Source organism: Hyla sarda, chromosome 2, assembly GCF_029499605.1.
Source record: "Hyla sarda isolate aHylSar1 chromosome 2, aHylSar1.hap1, whole genome shotgun sequence".
In the NCBI taxonomy this organism is placed as follows: domain Eukaryota; kingdom Metazoa; phylum Chordata; class Amphibia; order Anura; family Hylidae; genus Hyla; species Hyla sarda.
In genome coordinates, this window is record NC_079190.1 from 185,112,671 (window position 1) to 185,130,532 (window position 17,862).

General features: G+C 39.3%; 1 protein-coding gene across 2 annotated transcripts in view; it reads right to left on the reverse strand.

Annotated features, from left to right (window-relative positions):
* Nucleotides 1-15,165, reverse strand: part of GABRA5 (gamma-aminobutyric acid type A receptor subunit alpha5) — a 252,490-nt gene extending 237,325 nt beyond the window's left edge. The window contains exons 1-2 of one of the 2 annotated variants that reach the window (XM_056555897.1): nt 14,470-14,499; nt 4,910-5,053 (exon numbers count right to left, since the gene is read on the reverse strand). In XM_056555897.1, the coding sequence (XP_056411872.1) occupies nt 4,910-4,995 (86 nt within the window). In that variant the 5' untranslated portion in view covers nt 4,996-5,053; nt 14,470-14,499. Of the gene's footprint in view, nt 1-4,909; nt 5,054-14,469; nt 14,500-14,667 lie in introns of those variants that run through there. The other variant, XM_056555896.1, reaches the window with a different exon arrangement.
* Nucleotides 15,166-17,862: the final 2,697 nt, after the last annotated feature.

Consider the following 17,862-nt stretch of genomic DNA (forward strand, 5'->3'; position numbering starts at 1 on the left):
GTTGTAGTTTTGCAACAGCTGGATGTCCCCCCCCCCAATGTGAATGTACAGGGTACACTCACATGGGTGGAGGATTACAGTAAGTATCCGGCTGCAAGTTTTTAGGTGCGGCAAAATTTCTGTCGCAGCTCAAACTGCCAGCGAGAAACTACTGTGAACCCCCGCCCGTGCGACTGTACCCTAAAAACACTACACTAACACACAATAAAATAAAAAGTAAAAAACACTACGTATACACATACCCCTACACAGCCCCCCTCCCCAATAAAAATGAAAAACGTCTGGTACGCCACTGTTTCCAAAACGGAGCCTCCAGCGGTTGCAAAACTACAACTCCCAGCATGCACTGATAGACCGTACATGCTGGGAGTTGTAGTTTTGCAACAGCTGGATGTACAGGGTACACTCATATGGGCGGAGGATTACAGTAAGTATCCGGCTGCAAGTTTGAGCTGCGTCAAATTTTCTGCCGCAGCTCAAACTGCCAGCGAGAAACTACTCTGAACCCCCGCCCGTGTGACTGTACCCTAAAAACACTACACTACACTAACACAAAATAAAATAAAAAGTAAAAAACACTACATATACACATACCCCTATACAACCCCCCTCCCCTCCCCAATAAAAATGAAAATGTCTGGTACGCCACTGTTTCCAAAACGGAGCCTCCAGCTGTTGCAAAACAACTACTCCCAGTATTGCCAGATAGCCGTTGACTGTCTAGGCATGCTGGGAGTTTTACAACAGCTGGAGGCACCCTGTTTGGGAATCACTGGCGTAGAATACCCCCATGTCCACCCCTATGCAAGTCCCTAATTTAGGCCTCAAATGCGCATGGCGCTCTCACTTTGGAGCCCTGTCATATTTCAAGGCAACAGTTTAGGGCCACATATGGGGTATCGCCTAACAAATTTTGGGGGTTATTTTCTGCTATTACCCTTTTTAAAAATGTAAAATTTTTGGGAAAACAAGCATTTTAGGTAAAAAAAATATATATTTTTTTTACATATGCAAAAGCCGTGAAACACCTGTAGGGTATTAAGGTTCACATTACCCCTTGTTACGTTCCCCGAGGGGTCTAGTTTCCAAAATGGTATGCCATGTGGTTTTTTTTTGCTGTCCTGGCACCATAGGGGCTTCCTAAATGCGGCATACCCCCAGAGCAAAATTTGCTTTCAAAAAGCCAAATGTGACTCCTTCTCTTCTGAGACCTGTAGTGCGCCAGCAGAGCACTTTTCACCCCCATGCGAGGTGTTTTCTGTATCGGGAGAAATTGGGCTTCAAATTTTGGGGGGTATTTTCTGCTATTACCCTTTTTAAAAATGTAAAATTTTTGTGAAAACAAGCATTTTAGGTAAAAAAAATATATATTTTTTTACATATGCAAAAGTCGTGAAACACCTGTAGGGTATTAGGCTTCACTTTACCCCTTGTTACGTTCCCTGAGGGGTCTAGTTTCCAAAATGGTATGCCATGTGTTTTTTTTTTTGCTGTCCTGGCACCATAGGGGCTTCCTAAATGTGGCATGCCCCCCAAAAACCATTTGTCGCTCCTTCCCTTCTGAGCCCTCTACTGCGCCCGCCGAACAATTAACATAGACATATGAGGTATGTGCTTACTCGAGAGAAATTGGGTTTCAAATACAAGTAAAAATTTTCTCCTTTTTACCCCTTGCAAAAATTCAAAAATTGGGTCTACAAGAACATGCGAGTGTAAAAAATGAAGATTTTGAATTTTCTCCTTCACTTTGCTGCTATTCCTGTGAAACACCTAAAGGGTTAATACACTTACTGAATGTCATTTGGAATACTTTGGGGGGTGTAGTTTTTATAATGGGGTCTTTTATGGGGTATTTCTAATATGAAGACCCTTCAAATCCACTTCAAAACTGAATTGGTCCCTGAAAAATAGTGAGTTTGAAAATTTTGTGAAAAATTTCAAAATTGCTGCTGAACTTTGAAGCCCTCTGGTGTCTTCCAAAAGTAAAAACTCATAAATTTTATGATGCAGACATAAAGTAGACATATTGTATATGTGAACCCAAAAAAAATATATTTTGAATATCCATTTTCCTTACAAGCAGAGAGCTTCAAAGTTAGAAAAATGCAAAATTTTCATTTTTTTCATCAAATTTTGGGATTTTTACCAAGAAAGGATGCAAGTTACCATAAAATGTTACCACTATGTTAAAGTAGAATATGTCACGAAAAAACAATCTCGGAATCAGAATGATAACTAAAAGCATTCCAGAGTTATTAATGTTTAAAGTGACAGTGGTCAGAATTGCAAAAAACACTCCGGTCCTTAAGGTGTAAAATGGCCTGGTCCTTAAGGGGTTAAGGGGTTAAGATATGAGATAGGAGAGGGGAGCAAGGATGTTTAACTGTAAATGTTGAGGGATAAAAGGGAAAATTCAAGTTTAGCTCAAGCGTGCATCATGTTACTTCCTCTAATGACTTACTGTGTTGATTTACAACTTTCTTGATATACTGGGTTCATAAGCATTCATATAAGAAATGTAGTATTACATTCTGGCTACTGAACTGAATGGCTGCCTAACATAGATGAGCTTGGTTCACCCAACCACCCAAAGAGACTGTGCCGAATACTCGAGGGGAATCCTGATGGAGGAGCTCCCCCAATATGATGTACACATTGAAAGGAAAGGGTTATCTTTATGAGACAATCCCTTTACGTTTAGAGATTTGGATGAACAGCCTTTTATATCAAATCCTGTATTTAGTTTCCTTCAGGTTAAGAATATATTAAGCTCTTATTGATATCTGATTAAACATAATTCACAATATCAATGCAGTTATGTCTGAATGGTGAAAACAAAACATTTTATACACGCTTCATTAATTCAAACTACATTACTCCGGCGCCTTCATTAAAATACTGCTGAGAATTGCAAAATTTCGTCGGCATTTTGCTTTGATACACATTTTACAGCAGAGCAACAAACAACATGTAGCTTTGAAATGCAAAAGTTAGAACAGTTTTTAAACCAGCTCCAAATGACCTTGAATGAATCATTTCATCTTAACTTGCTTTCAACTCTATGAGTTCTATAGGCTGTGTAGGCAAATATGTCATGTTGCTTTTAAACTATCTACTCGGCTTTGTAGTCCTCTCCTGCATATTAAAACAATGCTGTTATGGTATTTTAGTACATTCTAGTCCATTAGCATTGTTCACCGAAAAAAAGACAACAACTTAGAAATATTATTATTATTATTACTACTACTAACATAATAATAATGATTATTATTATGGGGCCTATGAGCATGGCATTATTATTGATGTGTATTCTACAATACATTGCCAAAAGACTGATGTAGACCAATATTGTACCTTCAAGGTGTTTTTTTTTTTTTTTTTTTTAAACGAGTCTTATATATTGAGAAATAAGCTTGGGCATATTATTGACGTAATCCTAATCTCATTTAAAAAACATTGCTCTAGAGGAGAATATAGTACCTCTCAGTATTACCAAATAGGACCACACAGTGTATGTACTGTATGACTCTATATTATGGGTTCATGGACTGACTTTAATGAATGCTTATTAGACTTTTTGATGTTTCCACTTACTGGGTTTGTTCTTACTTGGTACTGTGTAGAAAAAACATGGAAACTAGCAGTAAGCAGGTTAGTGACTGCAGTTAGGACTTAATAGCTTATGGATTTATTTTTAGTCTTATTATGGCTTGTAAGCCTTAATAGACCCTGCGGTGCTCTCATTTATGCACAGGTTCACACCTTAAATCCTTTATGGACATGGCCTTTTTTTTGCCTCCAGGGTGTAGCACCCAACCACCCCCCCCCCCCCCACCCCCCAAGAAAAAAAAAAAAAAAAAAGAATGATTGCTTTATAGTTGCGGCACAAATAAAATCTTATAATGAATATTCTTAGATTGTCACTTAGTTTCTATCATGTGCAAAGTCCAATGCCCTTCATTAAAATCACATAGTTATTCATAGATTCCATGTTACTCTGGTTCTATTGATATTATTATTACACTTTGTTCTACTTTAATAGGGAACATTGGTAACAGAAGAGCGCTGTGACTGTATTAATAATACATCTTACTTCAAGGTCATAAATGTGTAGAATCCAATGATTGTATAACTTGTACAGCCTATGCATCGGTACGTCACAACATCTAGACCAAATTAGGGTTAGATGACTCCCTTAATATCTCTGTGGTCTACTAACCCCTGTGATAATTCACACTTCAGCAAATCAATAATGTATAACATCTTAGCGTAGCAATGGAAATGATGGGACTCTTTCGGTTGCATGCATAGAATAAAGTGGGTCCTTTAGCAATGATTGAAATGGGCCTCTTATTATGGTGTCTGGCTCTGCCTCCAGAGGGCCATACGGCCTGGAGTTTATTTCCTATAGTGTTCCATGACTCGTAGATAAATACCCATATTCTATGGGTATTTATCTATGAGTCATACAGTTCTATGGGGAGAAGGATCCAGCACAGGTTCTTACCAACAGCAAAAGAAATTGGACAAGTCAGGACTGGGCCCCCTCTCTCCAAGGGCCCCATAGCAGCCTCTTGGTCTGCCTCAATATGTTTGCCCCATGGCCCTCATGAATTACACGGTTGTCTATGGCAGGGATATAACATTTACTTTTCAGAATAATAAACTGTAATCATATTGCTTGATCTGCTGTAGTTCTATGAGGGGATATAAGATTATTAAGCCAAAAACGACTATTTAATTGCAATTATCAAATATAAATCTTATCTTGATATTGAGTTTGTGTCTGTGGTCCCCGAGATCAATGATGTAATCATCTAATGGGCTACAATGGCCACTGCTGAAAGATTTCCATATTGCTGTCATTTAGTAAACATATACCAAGAACAAAAATAGAAATGTCACTTACCTGTGTATAATATACAAGCTGAAAATAAAACAGGACACAAGTATTTTTCGGGTGAAACTAAATGATGACTTGACTGTACAGTCCATCTCCAATGTAAGGGTCAATGGATTGCCTCGTATGTAGATGCCAATAATGTTATCCAGTCTAAATTTGGAAAAAAGATTTAAGAACATAAGTGATGCAATCTTTTGGTATTTGAAGACAGTATAACCAGCATATCAATTCCCTGAATGCCCACTTATTACCAGCCTATATATAGTTACATAGTTAGTATGGCTGAAAAAAGACATACGTCCATCAAGTCCAACCAGGGAATTGAAGGGAAGGGTGTAAGGGGATAAGGGGAAGGGATGTAGTTTTATAATTCTGCATAAGCATATCTTTTTATAGTTTTTACTGTAATTATCTAAGCATGCTCTTCAGCAATAGGATATGTCCGAAAAGTTCCGGAAGTCCCATCGACTTGTAAGGGACTTCCAGCCACTACAACTCCATATAGCTTACAAGCAAGTCATGGGATCAGAAATGGTCCTGATAGTTTTGGACACATCCTGTCATTGGGAGCATGATTAGAGGTACCCTTTAAAGGGGTACTCCACTGCTCAGCATTTGGAACAAAATGTTCCGAACGTTTAGAGCTGGCGCCGGGACCTCAAGATGTCATAGCCCCGCCCCCTCATGATGTCACGCCCCGGACACTCAATGCAAGTCTATGGGAGGGGATGTGACAGCTGTCACGCCCCCTCCTATAGACTTGCATTGAGGGGGCGGGGCGTGACATCATGAGGGGCGACGATATGATGTCACAAGCTCCTGGCACAGGCTCTAAGCATTGTTCCAAATGCTGAGCAGCGGAGTACCCCTTTAAAGGGTACCTCTAATCATGCTCCCGATGACAGGATGTGTCCAAAACTATCAGAACCATTTCTGATCCCATGACTTGCTTACAAGCTATATGGAACCTGTCCACTTGGTAAGTGCTGAACTGTGTTGTAGTTTTTTTTATCACATTCCCCTTGTAGCACCAGTGAGCTGTCCCCCTGGCTAATACTGAACCTTGTTTTATCACTTTACAAAAAAAGCACTTTGGATTTTTGCTCATATCATGCATACTATCCATTACTAACAGTACTCCCTGTTTTATTCCAGCACAGATGCTTTACTTCTGTTACTGGGTCATGTGATCATCAGTCTGACAGATGCTTTACTTCTGCTACTGGGTCATGTGATCATCAGTCTGACCCACAGAATATTACAGTACTTGTAAATCCAAAAAGCGAGTAAAGAAAGAAGTACCGCACTCACCCACTGTCAAAAGCCGGGAACAGGAGAGATTTATTTCAGATCATAAGATCGGAATAACAGGTGCAGGACGTGGAGGAGAGAAAAAAGCCACACACGACTAGTTTCACGCCGGACGGCGCTTTCTCTGGCTGACTTGGCCAAGTCAGCCAGAGAAAGCGCCGTCCGGCGTGAAACTAGTCGTGTGTGGCTTTTTTCTCTCCTCCACGTCCTGCACCTGTTATTCCGATCTTATGATCTGAAATAAATCTCTCCTGTTCCCGGCTTTTGACAGTGGGTGAGTGCGGTACTTCTTTCTTTACTCGCTTTTTGGATTTATATGAACACTATACCGTTACCTGCACCTCCAGGTCTAGCCTGGATTATCAGTCCATCTGCACAGCCTCGCATTGTATGCTAAGAACTTTACCTGTTACTAAGGGAGATCACACAATAGTGCCACTCATCTTGTTGGACATATTACAGTACTTGTGTTGCTCTTGCTAGTTCTCCTCTCCCCTCCTATCACTACCTGTATGACTACCTGTATCACTGCTGCTGCCATTTCTATGCATGATATCTATCTATATATATATCTATATATATATCTATATATATATATATATATATATATATATATATACATATATATATATATATATATTGGTTATGCACACATTGCATTTAGTTTTTTGCTGCTTTCTTTTCAGTTTTTGCCACATTATTCTCCAAATCGCAGCAAAAATGAGGCAATTGTGCAAAAATTTTACAGCAATTTATGAAAATCTTGGCAAAATATTCTGTAAATATTACAGAAATATTTTTACGCATTAATAGACTTCAAAGTTTCTTATAAAACCTAAATTGTGATTATCGGTCAAATGACTTTCGCTTCATGGCATTTTTAGCTAACAGATGCACTTTGACTAAGAAAATGCACATAATTGGGGAGATTTATCAAAACTTGTGCAGTGGTAAAGTTGCCCAGTTGCCCATTGCAACCAATCAGATCGCTTCTTTCATTTTGCAGAGGCCTTGTTAAAAATGAAAGAAGCAATCTGATTGGTTGCTATGGGCAACTGGGCAACTTTTCCTCTGCACAGGTTTTGATAAATCTCCCCCAATATGACCTGACCTCAAACCACTTATGAGTTATGAGTTCACCTGGCCGAATTCCAGCACCAGCAGCCTAATTAGATAATAAAGTGCAGTGATAAAACTTCACACTTTCTCTCTCCAAATCCATTGGCTTCATAGGAAATGTAGGTAGCGATAAAAAAAAAAAAAAAATTCAATGATGGAATTGCAATCAGTATGGCTGTAAACTTCTTAATAACACATCAGCTAAAACAGGGAAGCACCAGGCGTACACAATAACCTCTACGTGTGTTGTACAATGGACTAATGGGAATCTGCAATATTCTTTACATGCAGATTCTTCAGGTGCGCTTCAGTCTGGCTGATAACAGAGAGCATGTTACCCTATGCCGCGTTCACACAACACAATTATGGACATTTATCAACGGGTTTAGTCAGGTTTTCTTTACTATAATTGTCGCAAAATTGTCGCAACTGCGAATACGCAATTTTTTGTGCGACATTTTGACTGGAAGGCGAGAAAAGCAAGTTTTCCAAAAATGAACTACGTAGTAATAGTTTTAAAATGGACTACGGGTAGTCAGGTATTTATTAACTGCGACAGTCGCAACTGCGCAAAAAAAAGTCGCAACAGGGTTAAAAATTGACTAAATTTACTCCAGCTCAAACATGGAGCAGAAAAAGCTACTACCAAAGTAAAAAAGGAAAAATTGCTTACGTGAAAGAAAATTATCAACAGGCTGAAACCAGTTGATAAATAAGTCACACATAAGCAAAAAAAAAGTAAGGGAAAAATTACTAAAAAAAAGAATACATAAGCAAACATTGATAAATGTCCCTCAATATTCTCTGGTGTATTTCATTTTACACATGCTTTGTTGGTCGTAATCAGAAAAAAAAAATGTTAAAAAAAATGCTGTCATTTTTTCCCCTGAAGTCTGAAAACGTGCACATAAAATTAAATACATTGGCACAACGGTACTGCAACACCATCACAATAGCGCTGGCAATAAAATGCAATGTGTAAACACAGCCTTATGATTTCTTCAATGTGATTGACAGCTTTTTCAGCCTATCCATCTAAGGGTCTATTCACACAGCAGAATTTCCGCATGCGAAATTCCGCCTCAAATTAAAGCTCATAGACTTCTATGAGATTCCGCACTCCTATTCACATGTCTGAATGTCTGCTTGCCGAATTCCGCCTCAAATTACAGCCCATAGACTTCTATGGGATTCAGCACTCCAATTCACACTGAGGAATTTCTGCTTGCGGAATTCCACGTAAAATTGAAGCCCATAGACTTCTATGTGATTCCGAACTCTCATTCACACTTCAGAATTTATGCTTGCGGAATTCTGCCTCAAATTAAAGCCTATAGACTTCTATGGGATTCCGCACTCCCATTCAAACTTCTGAATTTATGCTTGCGGAATTCCGCAAGCGGAAATTCAGAAGTGTGAATGGGAGTGCGGAATCCCATAGAAGTCTATGGGCTTTAATTTGAGGCCAAATTCCGCAAACAGAAATTCTGCAAGCGGAAATTCTGCCGGGTGAATAGACCCGAAGGCTAAGTTCACACTGTGGAATTTCTTGGCAGAATTTCTGCTGGAGATCGAGACGGCGGCACTAGGACCCCGATGACTACATTGCCGTCCCCATAGATGGCAATATATTTCTGAGCAGCTCTCCCAAAAGATCCACCAAGAAATGCATTGCAGTTTATGGGGGCAGCAACGCAGTCTGCTCGGTCCTAGTGCCGCCGGCTCGATCTCCAGCAGATATTCTGCCCAGAAATTCCACAGTGTGAACCCAGCCTAAAGGTTTGATTTACATCTTTTTCAACCTACCAATTTAGATAGATTCAGATAGTAAACAGGTATCACACTTCTCGTTCTTCCAGCATACTTATCACATTTTTAAGTAGTAGGTCACTTATATAGACTTAACTGTAAAGATATTATATCCAACCAAAGATTTTAACATCTCGCAAATGTCTGATGGGTGATTTTTTAATGTCTTGGTCTTTGTTAATGTGATATGACATATAATTGCATTAACATTCATATCCATTATAGGGAGCATTCGGTAGAATTTCAAGATGAGATTTGAAATGCGATGTGAGTTATACATGAGGATATCCATACTTGATGATAATGGTTTCTGTAGTAATTTATGCTTTATTCCGTTTTTATACCAATGCTTTGTTTTCTTTTTATATTTTTACTTTAATTGCCCTATTTTCTCATTGAGTTTCAAAGGCATTAATGTGGGGAAACCAACTCATACATCTAAACTATAATAATTAAGGACCATACCAATTGAAAGCAGTCAAAATGTACCTTTTTGTACCATGGGGGTTGAGCACATTCATGGCAAAAAACCATTTTTTTTTTAGATCTTAATGTCCCCTCTTGATGGCAGAAGAGAGGTATATACAATATATTTAAAGAACATTGAATTGTAGAGCAACTGCTTAGAGTGCTCCTGTATGTTGGGCAGATGAAAAGACTATGGCCCTTATTTACTAAGAGTGGAGTGGAGTTTTTTTTGTGGGTTTTAATTCCCTACAATTTATTTTCCACAGTGTTTACTAATGTCTCCCTACATTTTCCACTTTCCTTATACTTTGCTTTTTTTTTTACACATGTTCTGATCTGTCTGGTTTTCCTCAGTTTAAATCCACCACATTTTGTGTGGAAACCTTAGTAAATATGTTGGGTTTTTGTGAAAATGTCGGGAACACGCCCCTTTTCTGTGAACACGCCCCCTTTCCCCAATGACCACATCCCTTTTTGGGGGTTTCTTATTAAAATGGTGAGTTAGTCTGTTTTTTTTTTTTTTTTTCAAATCTGATGCAAATTCTGGCGCAAATTCTGGCGCAGACAGAATTTCTGGCGCAAATACTGGCGCACAACCCGACAAAGCATGTCGGATTTGCAAGAGGGCCTATGTGTGAGAATAAGAAAACATATAGGTAGCATCCAAAGTGTGAGAATAAGAGAACATATAGGTAGTATCAAAAGTTTGAGAAAAAGAAAGCATATAGACAGCATCTTAATTGTGAGACTAAGAGACATACAGGTAGCATATGAAGTTTGAGAATAAGAGAGCATATAGATAGCATCTTAATTGTGAGAATAAGAGAGCATACAGTTGGCATCTGAATTGTATGAGAGTAAGAGAGTATATAGGTACCATCCAAATTGCGTGAGAAAAAGAGAGAATATAGGTACCATCCGAATAGTGTGAGAATGAGAGAGCATATAGAACGCATCCAAAATTGCAAAAGGCAACAAAATACAAATAAAGTACAAGAAAAACTGCTTATTCCAACCTCCTGGCAAACACAACATGCAGTTCCATAGGGAAATATTGGAAAGTGTGTCAGAGATGAACCATATGTCAAATACCTCTGGACATAAGAGAGGGATATTTAGATAAAAACTCCTCAGAACTGAAGGCAGATGGATTTTTTGGTGATAACTATAACTATAGTTTGGACTTATAGCCTCCATATTAACCCCTTAAGGATCAGGGGTTTTTCCATTTTTGCACTTTCGTTTTTTGCTCCATGCCTTTAAAAAATCATAACTCTATCAATTTTGCACCTAAAAATCCATATGATTGCTTATTTTTTGACATCAGTCATTTTGCCCAAAAATCTACGGTGAAACGGAAAAAAAAATCATTGTGAGACAAAATTGAAAAAAAAAATGCAGTTTTGTAACTTTTGGGGGCTTCCGTTTCTACGTTGTACATTTTTCGGTAAAAATGACACATTATCTTTATTCTGTAGGTCCATACAATTAAAATGATACCCTACTTATATAGGTTTGATTTTGTCGTACTTCTGAAAAAAATCATAACTACATGCAGGAAAATTAATACGTTTAAAATTGTCATCTTCTGACCCCTATAACTTTTTTATTTTTCCGCATATGGGGCGGTATGAGGGCTCATTTTTTGTGCCGTGATCTGAAGTTTTTAACGGTACCATTGATAGGACATATTGACTGCATTGATAGGACTCATTGCATAGGACTCATAGCACTCGCTTTTTATTCATTTTTTCATGACATAAAAGTGGAATTTTTTTGCGCGTACGCCATTGTCCGCGCAGTTTAATTAACAATATATTTTTATAATTCAGACATTTCCGCACGTGGCGATACCTTATATGTTTATTTTTATTTACACTGTGTTTTTTTTTTTTTTACTGGAGAAGGGGGTTGATTCAAAATTTTAATAGGAAAGGGGTTAAATGATCTTTATTCACTTTTTTTGCACTTTTTTTTGCAGTGTCATAGCTCCCATAGGGACCTATAACACTGCACACACTGATCTTTATCATTGATCACTGGTTTCTCATAGGAAACCAGTAATCAATGATTCTGCCGCTTGACTGCTCATGCCTGGATCTCAGGCACTAAGCAGTCATTCGGCGATCGGACAGCGAGGAGGCAGGTAGGGACCCTCCGGCTGTCCTGTAAGCTGTTCGGGATGCCGCGATTTTGCCGCGGCTATCCCGAACAGCCCACTGAGCTAACCAAAAATCATTCATCAGCCTGACACTATTTGCAAGATGTGGTTTTATTTTGGGGCGAAGCAAATTTTCTGAGTTAAAAAACGTCTGACAGTATACAGTTTCTTTATATAATCTGTACAAGAGATCTCACGTTATACTATCACAGTCTAACTATAAGTCTACCTGTCCAACAAGAACTGTAGACCAATATGCCATATTTTGGTACTAATAGTGGATAAGAGAGGACAATAGGATGTACAAGGCAATGTAACAGGATAAGTAGGTGTGCTTAAAGTTATCAGCCAGACTAAGCCCATCTAAATAGGGGGGACGGCAGACTCTCAGTAATATCAGATTATTTTACAATACACATTTAAGCAGATTTATGCTATGCTATACAATATGCCATATTTTTTTAACTATAGGGCATACTGGATCATAAGACAAACCTAGGTATTAGTTGAAAGAAAATAATATTAAAAATATACATGTTTATATTTGTGTGTGACACACTGTAATGGGGATCTGTGGATAGCATACTGTTATGGGGGTTACTGTGGATGACACACTGTAATGGGGATCTGTGGGTAACATACTGTTATGGGGATCTGTGAATGACACACTGTCATGGGGGACCTGTGAATGACACATTGTTATGGGGGATATGTAGATGACACACTGTTATGGGGGATATGTAGATGATACCATGTTATGGGGGATATGTAGATGACACACTGTTATGGGGGATATGTAGATGACACACTGTTATGGGGGATATGTAGATGATACCCTGTTATGGGGGATATGTAGATGACACACTGTTATGGGGGATATGTAGATGACACACTGTTATGGGGGATATGTAGATGATACACTGTTATGGGGGATATGTATATGATACACTGTTATGGGGATCTGTGAATGACACACTGTTATGGGGGATATGTAGATGATACACTGTTATGGGGGATATGTAGATGACACACTGTTATGGGGATATGTAGATGACACACTGTTATGGGGGATATGTAGATGACACACTGTTATGGGGGATATGTAGATGACACACTGTTATGGGGGATATGTAGATGATACCCTGTTATGGGGATATGTAGATGATAGCCTGTTATGGGGGATATGTAGATAACACACTGTTATGGGGGATATGTAGATGATACACTGCTATGGGGGATATGTAGATGACACATTGTTATGGGGGATATGTAGATGACACACTGTTATGGGGGATATGTAGATGACACACTGTTATGGGGGATATGTAGATGATACACTGTTATGGGGGATATGTAGATGATACACTGTTATGGGGGATATGTAGATGATACACTGTTATGGGGGATATGTAGATGATACACTGTTATGGGGGATATGTAGATGACACACTGTTATGGGGGATATGTAGATGACACACTGTTATGGGGGATATGTAGATGACACACTGTTATGGGAGTTCTCCGGATGACATACTATTATGGGAGATCTGTAGATGACACACGGTTATGGGAACATCTCTGGTTAACACACTGTAACAGGGTTATCTATGGTTAACCCATTAAGGGGGTATTTGCTGCTGACACCCTTTTGGGGATATCAGTGGCTGAAGAAATGATGGGGACTTGCACAGTAATGGCTGCTTTCTATTGCTATGTAGACAAGCAGGCCAAGGATAGAGACAGAGAACAGAAACCACCTCTACAGGTCCTGGTCCTACCACAGGGACAGGAGAGCTGCTGTTAGATGCTGGAGCTGAGAGTATCCCATAAAAATAGAGTGACCCCCTGACTTTCCTCCTCCAGACACCTCACTACTGGCTCCAAGGAAAGATACAAAGAGAGAAAGTTTAGAAGTGACTCTGAAGACTCCTGGTCACTGCAGAACACTGAGTGACCCCCTCCCCTTCTCCCACCACCAACATGCTGTCGGCAGAAAAAAGGGGGGCAGAGAGACAAACTCCATAAAGATGTTTTCAAGTGCTGCACAGCAACAATTTACCCTACCTATACCTCCTGCCACATACCAGGGGAGAGAAAACATTTTTTTGAGAGGTACATTCACACTGATATAATATTTTATTATTCATTTTATTATAATACGGTAAACCAAGTATAAAGGAAGGTTATGCTTTAACCTACACATCATATTTGTCCCCTACACCCAGCTGTCATATTAATCCAATGTTTTCCTACCGAGGGTGCCTCCAGCTGTTGCAAAACTACAACTCCCAGCATGCCCGGACAGCCGAAGGCTGTCCGGGCATGCTGGGAGTTGTAGTTTTGCAACAGCTGGAGGCACCCTGATTGAGAAACACTTTATTAATCTAACGCCAGACCTGCACCAGTCTCCCCAGCACCCATATATCACCCTCTTCTGCAGATGCCAGTACAGCTTTGTGTATCCACAATAGCTCAGTGTTCTCCTGCAGCTTCTGTTCTCCAAAGGTCAGCTGCAGACTAACACATCTAACATGACCAATGTTCCTGACAACACAATGCCTGTCCATCCCTACATGTTATAGCTCATGTGCCCAACACCTGAACACTTGTCCTAAGACACATGCACTGTTGCGTTTGCACCATAGTAGACCATGTCTGCCAGTCAGTCGTGCAGTGGTCCCGGTCTCCTATCCATTACCTGGCATCTGTATGTGCAGTGGTGCAGGGACAGCTCTACTGCTTCTCCCCCTTTGTCCTTTTAGACGGGTCCCTCAGCAGGTGAAGGATACTTATCGAAGACATTACAGTGGAGATGAGAGCTCTACTCTTCCTGACAGCAGGCACTGCTGCTGCATGCATGACAACCACACAGACTGAAAGAATGGCAATGATTTACCTGGTGAGCTTGTGTTGTAGTGTGGCCTGAAGTCGGGTCAGATGTTCCTCATCTCCCAGCCTTGCTGATATCACCTCATGATCTGCTTGACACCTTGGTTGTGGTCCCTCAGCAGAAGTGGTGCTAGGGATGCTGGCTGCTGCTGCTGTTGCTGCTGGTGGTGGTGGTGGCCCCTACAGTCCTGTTAGTGCTCAGCCCCTCCCTCAGGGATGTACAGCTTCCCAGTCCTTCTATAAATGAACAAGTCTTCTCACTATGATCTATATCTCCTCTTTACTTTCCTCTGCCTTTGTCTTCCCCGAGCCCATGGACTGCACCCTCCCAATACCTACTGGGATCTCTGTAGAGGACTGGATGGCAGGGTCTCCCCAGCCTCATAGTGTGCTCCCCTGATAAATCCACAAGTTCTGCTATGCTGGGCATGGAGCACAACTCTGGGGCTCTTCTGGAAAGTAAATATCATGCCTTTTCCCAATCATAGTGACAACTGCTGTGTCTGCTATATCACCAGGCTCATGTGCATGTGAATGGTGGTATGGGGGTGGGGGCATGGTTCTTTTGCGTGAGATTGGATAATGATAGACTTTCTATTACAGTGTTTCCCAACCAGGGTGCCTCCAGCTGTTGCAAAACTACATCTCCCAGCATGCCCGGGCAGCCGAAGGCTGCCCGGGCATGCTGGGAGATGTAGTTTTGCAACAGCTGGAGGCACCCTGGTTGGGAAACATTGGATTAATATGACAGCTGGGTGTATATAAAGCATGACCTTTCTTTATACTTGGTTTACCATATTGGTTTAGCAACAGCTGGGGGCACCCTGGTTGGGAAACACTGTTCTATTGTGTCATCACGTCTAACATCATATATGTCATCTGATCCAGCTGCCAAATTTGGATTGTTGCTTCTCATTTCCTTAAGAGAATCGTTTTCCCTGTGCATGGCTCTCCTAGATTTATTGCTTTGTCCTTGGCTGCTTTATTGCATCCCTATAGATCGCATATTTAAGTCACATGGTTAGTGCCTTGTATGCAGAGCAGCACAGAGTATTTCAGCTTTGTTGTGGATGCTGCACAGTTCTCACCAGTTCAGTCTGATGACTTGCATGAATCAGCTATATGAGGTCCCCTCTCCTATATACATATCAGATCAGTCATTTGAACTACTCAGGCCATATATGTTTAGTCAGTGGTATTTATAAATACTGTATAATAAATAAAAATAAACAAATATATTATGGATAGATGAATAAATAAATAAATAGTTCTTACCAGTTCAGTCTGATGACTTGTATGTATCATCTATATAAGGTCATGTCTCCTATATACAGATCAGTCATCTGGACTACTCAGGACATGTATGTTTAGTCAGTGGTATTTATATATACTGTATAATAAATCAAAATAAACAGATATATTATGGAGAGATGAATAAATAAACAGTTCTAACCAGTTCAGTCTGATGACTTGTAGGTATCATCTATATGAGGTCCTGTCTCCTATATACAGATCAGTCATCTGAACTACTCAGGGCATGCATGTTTAGTCAGTGGTATTTATGAATACTGTAAATAAAAATAAACAAATATATTATGGATAAATCAATGAATAAATAAATAAACAGTTCTAACCAGTTCAGTCTGATGACTTGTATGTATCATCTATATGGGGTCCTGTCTCCTATATACAGATCAGTCATCTGAACTAGTCAGGGCACCTCAAACTGATTTCTGTATGTTTATTCAGTGGTATTTATAAATACTGTATAATAAATAAAAATAAACAAATAGATGATGAATAGATAAATAAACAGATATTTATTGTTTTTTCTTAAATTATAATTTATCAGACTCCAAAACGATTTCATTTAGAATTTTGTGTCAGCATTTTGTAAATTGGAAACTTGGCTGTGTAATGTAAGTTTACATCAATAGAGGTCACTATGTTCCCACAAGGAAAACTGGTTAGAAGTATACTAATTGTATATGACATTTCTTTGTCTCATCTGTGGGTGGAGCAGTTATACTATGAAATGCACAATGCATCTTATTTTTTCCATAACCGACTGCTTAACAAAGGTGATGTGAAATACCAGGCATTGACTTTCTATTAACTGACCAGTGACGTTGGGGAATATATTGTTGGCACACGTTCTTCATTTCTTGGAAACACATGGCATTACCATAGTGCTGTATGTAACAATGGGCTGGCCAATACATTTCATGTGGGATGTGTAGTGACTTCATGATGAAGAAAATAGGGAGCAAACCATCAGGTTGTTCTCAGGAGACTGCTGAGAATGTATATAGGTGAATAATGTACTGGACAACATTATGGAAATCCAAATATAGTATATAGTTCTCACACCTAGTAACTTAATCTCTGACATATTGCACTTTTAGCAGCGAAATGCTATTGGAGCATTAGGTGGTTTACAGTCATAAATCATCTATGCATCCAGCTACAGAATATGTTGCATAAAGTCCTCTATTGTTGCATATTTGCCCCAGTGTTTTTTTGTTTGTTTTATCTTTATGTGTTTAGTCTACCTTTGCTCCCAGTTTTTGTTTTATTCCAATTTATCTAAAATAAAAATGAAACATTGCAAATACTTATACATGTAGTAGTCCATTGTTACAGGGTAGATCCTGCAGTCATACTGTTTTCCATACTGTATGTCCCCTACATATTGCTTACATACTACCCCACAAGAATGGGGTTGTGTTACAATTCCTAACATAGTCTTGGTTAAAAGAAGAACAATTTAAAAAATAAAAAAGCCCACAGGCTGTTGAGATAACTACAGGGTTTACATACAATGTCTACCCATGGGGTATGGTTGTTATAGGTTTAATACTGATAAAATAAATGGCTCATGACATTTCTGCTCAGTTATCATATAGTCAATGTGTGACACAGTTGTATTAGCTTCTATGCTGTCTCCCAAGTGGCTCATAACAATTTTGTTTTATTATTCTCACCATCTCAGGCTTCAGCCCAAGCATAGTAAAGAACAGCAGGGCATCTGTAGAAAAGCCCCTCTTAGGAAATTATATTTCAAAGACAAGAAATTCTAGAAAAAAGTAGTTTATTTATTTTTTAAATCTAGGTTGACTTTCAACATTTGGTACCCCATATTTAACAGAAATATTTGCAACCAAACTCTTCTTCTAATTTAATTTCAGATATATTTTCGTTG